Source organism: Carlito syrichta, unplaced genomic scaffold (genome assembly GCF_000164805.1).
Source record: "Carlito syrichta isolate Samal-C Ts95f unplaced genomic scaffold, Tarsius_syrichta-2.0.1 Scaffold306821, whole genome shotgun sequence".
Taxonomy (NCBI): Eukaryota; Metazoa; Chordata; class Mammalia; order Primates; family Tarsiidae; genus Carlito; species Carlito syrichta.
Window position 1 is genome coordinate 472,515 of NW_007250917.1, and position 680 is coordinate 473,194.

At 57.2% G+C, this 680-nt stretch overlaps 1 protein-coding gene across 1 annotated transcript in view; it reads right to left on the minus strand.

Moving 5' to 3' along the window:
- Nucleotides 1–269, minus strand: part of ULK1 (unc-51 like autophagy activating kinase 1) — a gene marked incomplete at its 5' end in the record, with an annotated part of 31,963 nt that extends 31,694 nt beyond the window's left edge. Inside the window, one exon of the mRNA XM_008063402.2 lies at nt 165–269. Coding sequence (XP_008061593.2) covers nt 165–269 — 105 coding nt within the window. The remainder of the gene's footprint in view (nt 1–164) is intronic.
- Nucleotides 270–680: the final 411 nt, after the last annotated feature.

The window sequence follows — 680 nt, forward strand, 5'->3', positions numbered from 1 at the left end:
CACTCACCTCAGCCTCCCAAAGGCGCGGGATTGCAGGCTGAGCCACCGAGCCCGGCGCCCGTTCATCCTCTTGCCTTCAGTGAATGCTTGCTGGATGCCAACCACCCAGAAGGCAGGCCCTATGAGCTGGGAGCAGGGGTAGGGGAGGGGGACAAGAACCACACCAACAGGGCAAAGATGCAGCTGGGGAAGGTGTGGGGAGCAGGCGAGTAAGCCAGGCCACAGGGGCAGACAGCCAGGGCCCGGAGCACCAGAGCTTGCCAGCCAGGCTGTGGGTGGAGGCCATGGGTGGGGAAGCCTGACCCAGCCTGCTTTGGCCTGGGGGCCTTGCTCGGGAGAGCTACATACTCAGCAAAAAGCCAGGATACAGAGGGAGGGGGAAAAGGCAGCGTGGGATTTGCGTGTGGAAAAACTGCTGGGCCCCGGAGAGAGGACAGAAACACATATTATTCATCCTGTGTTCTGACTGGAAAATAAAATAAAATATTTCGGTAGAAACACATGTTATTCAGCCGGGCTCTTCAGCTGGGCTCCAGGTGTAGGTAAAGGCTCAACCCCACCCTTTAGCTGATCAGGACTTCACAAATGGTCATAAGACCACCCTCCTCCCTTCAGAGGAGAGACTGCAGGGGTTACCTGGGGTCCACTCATTAGCATATCAACAACCAGGTGGCTCTATC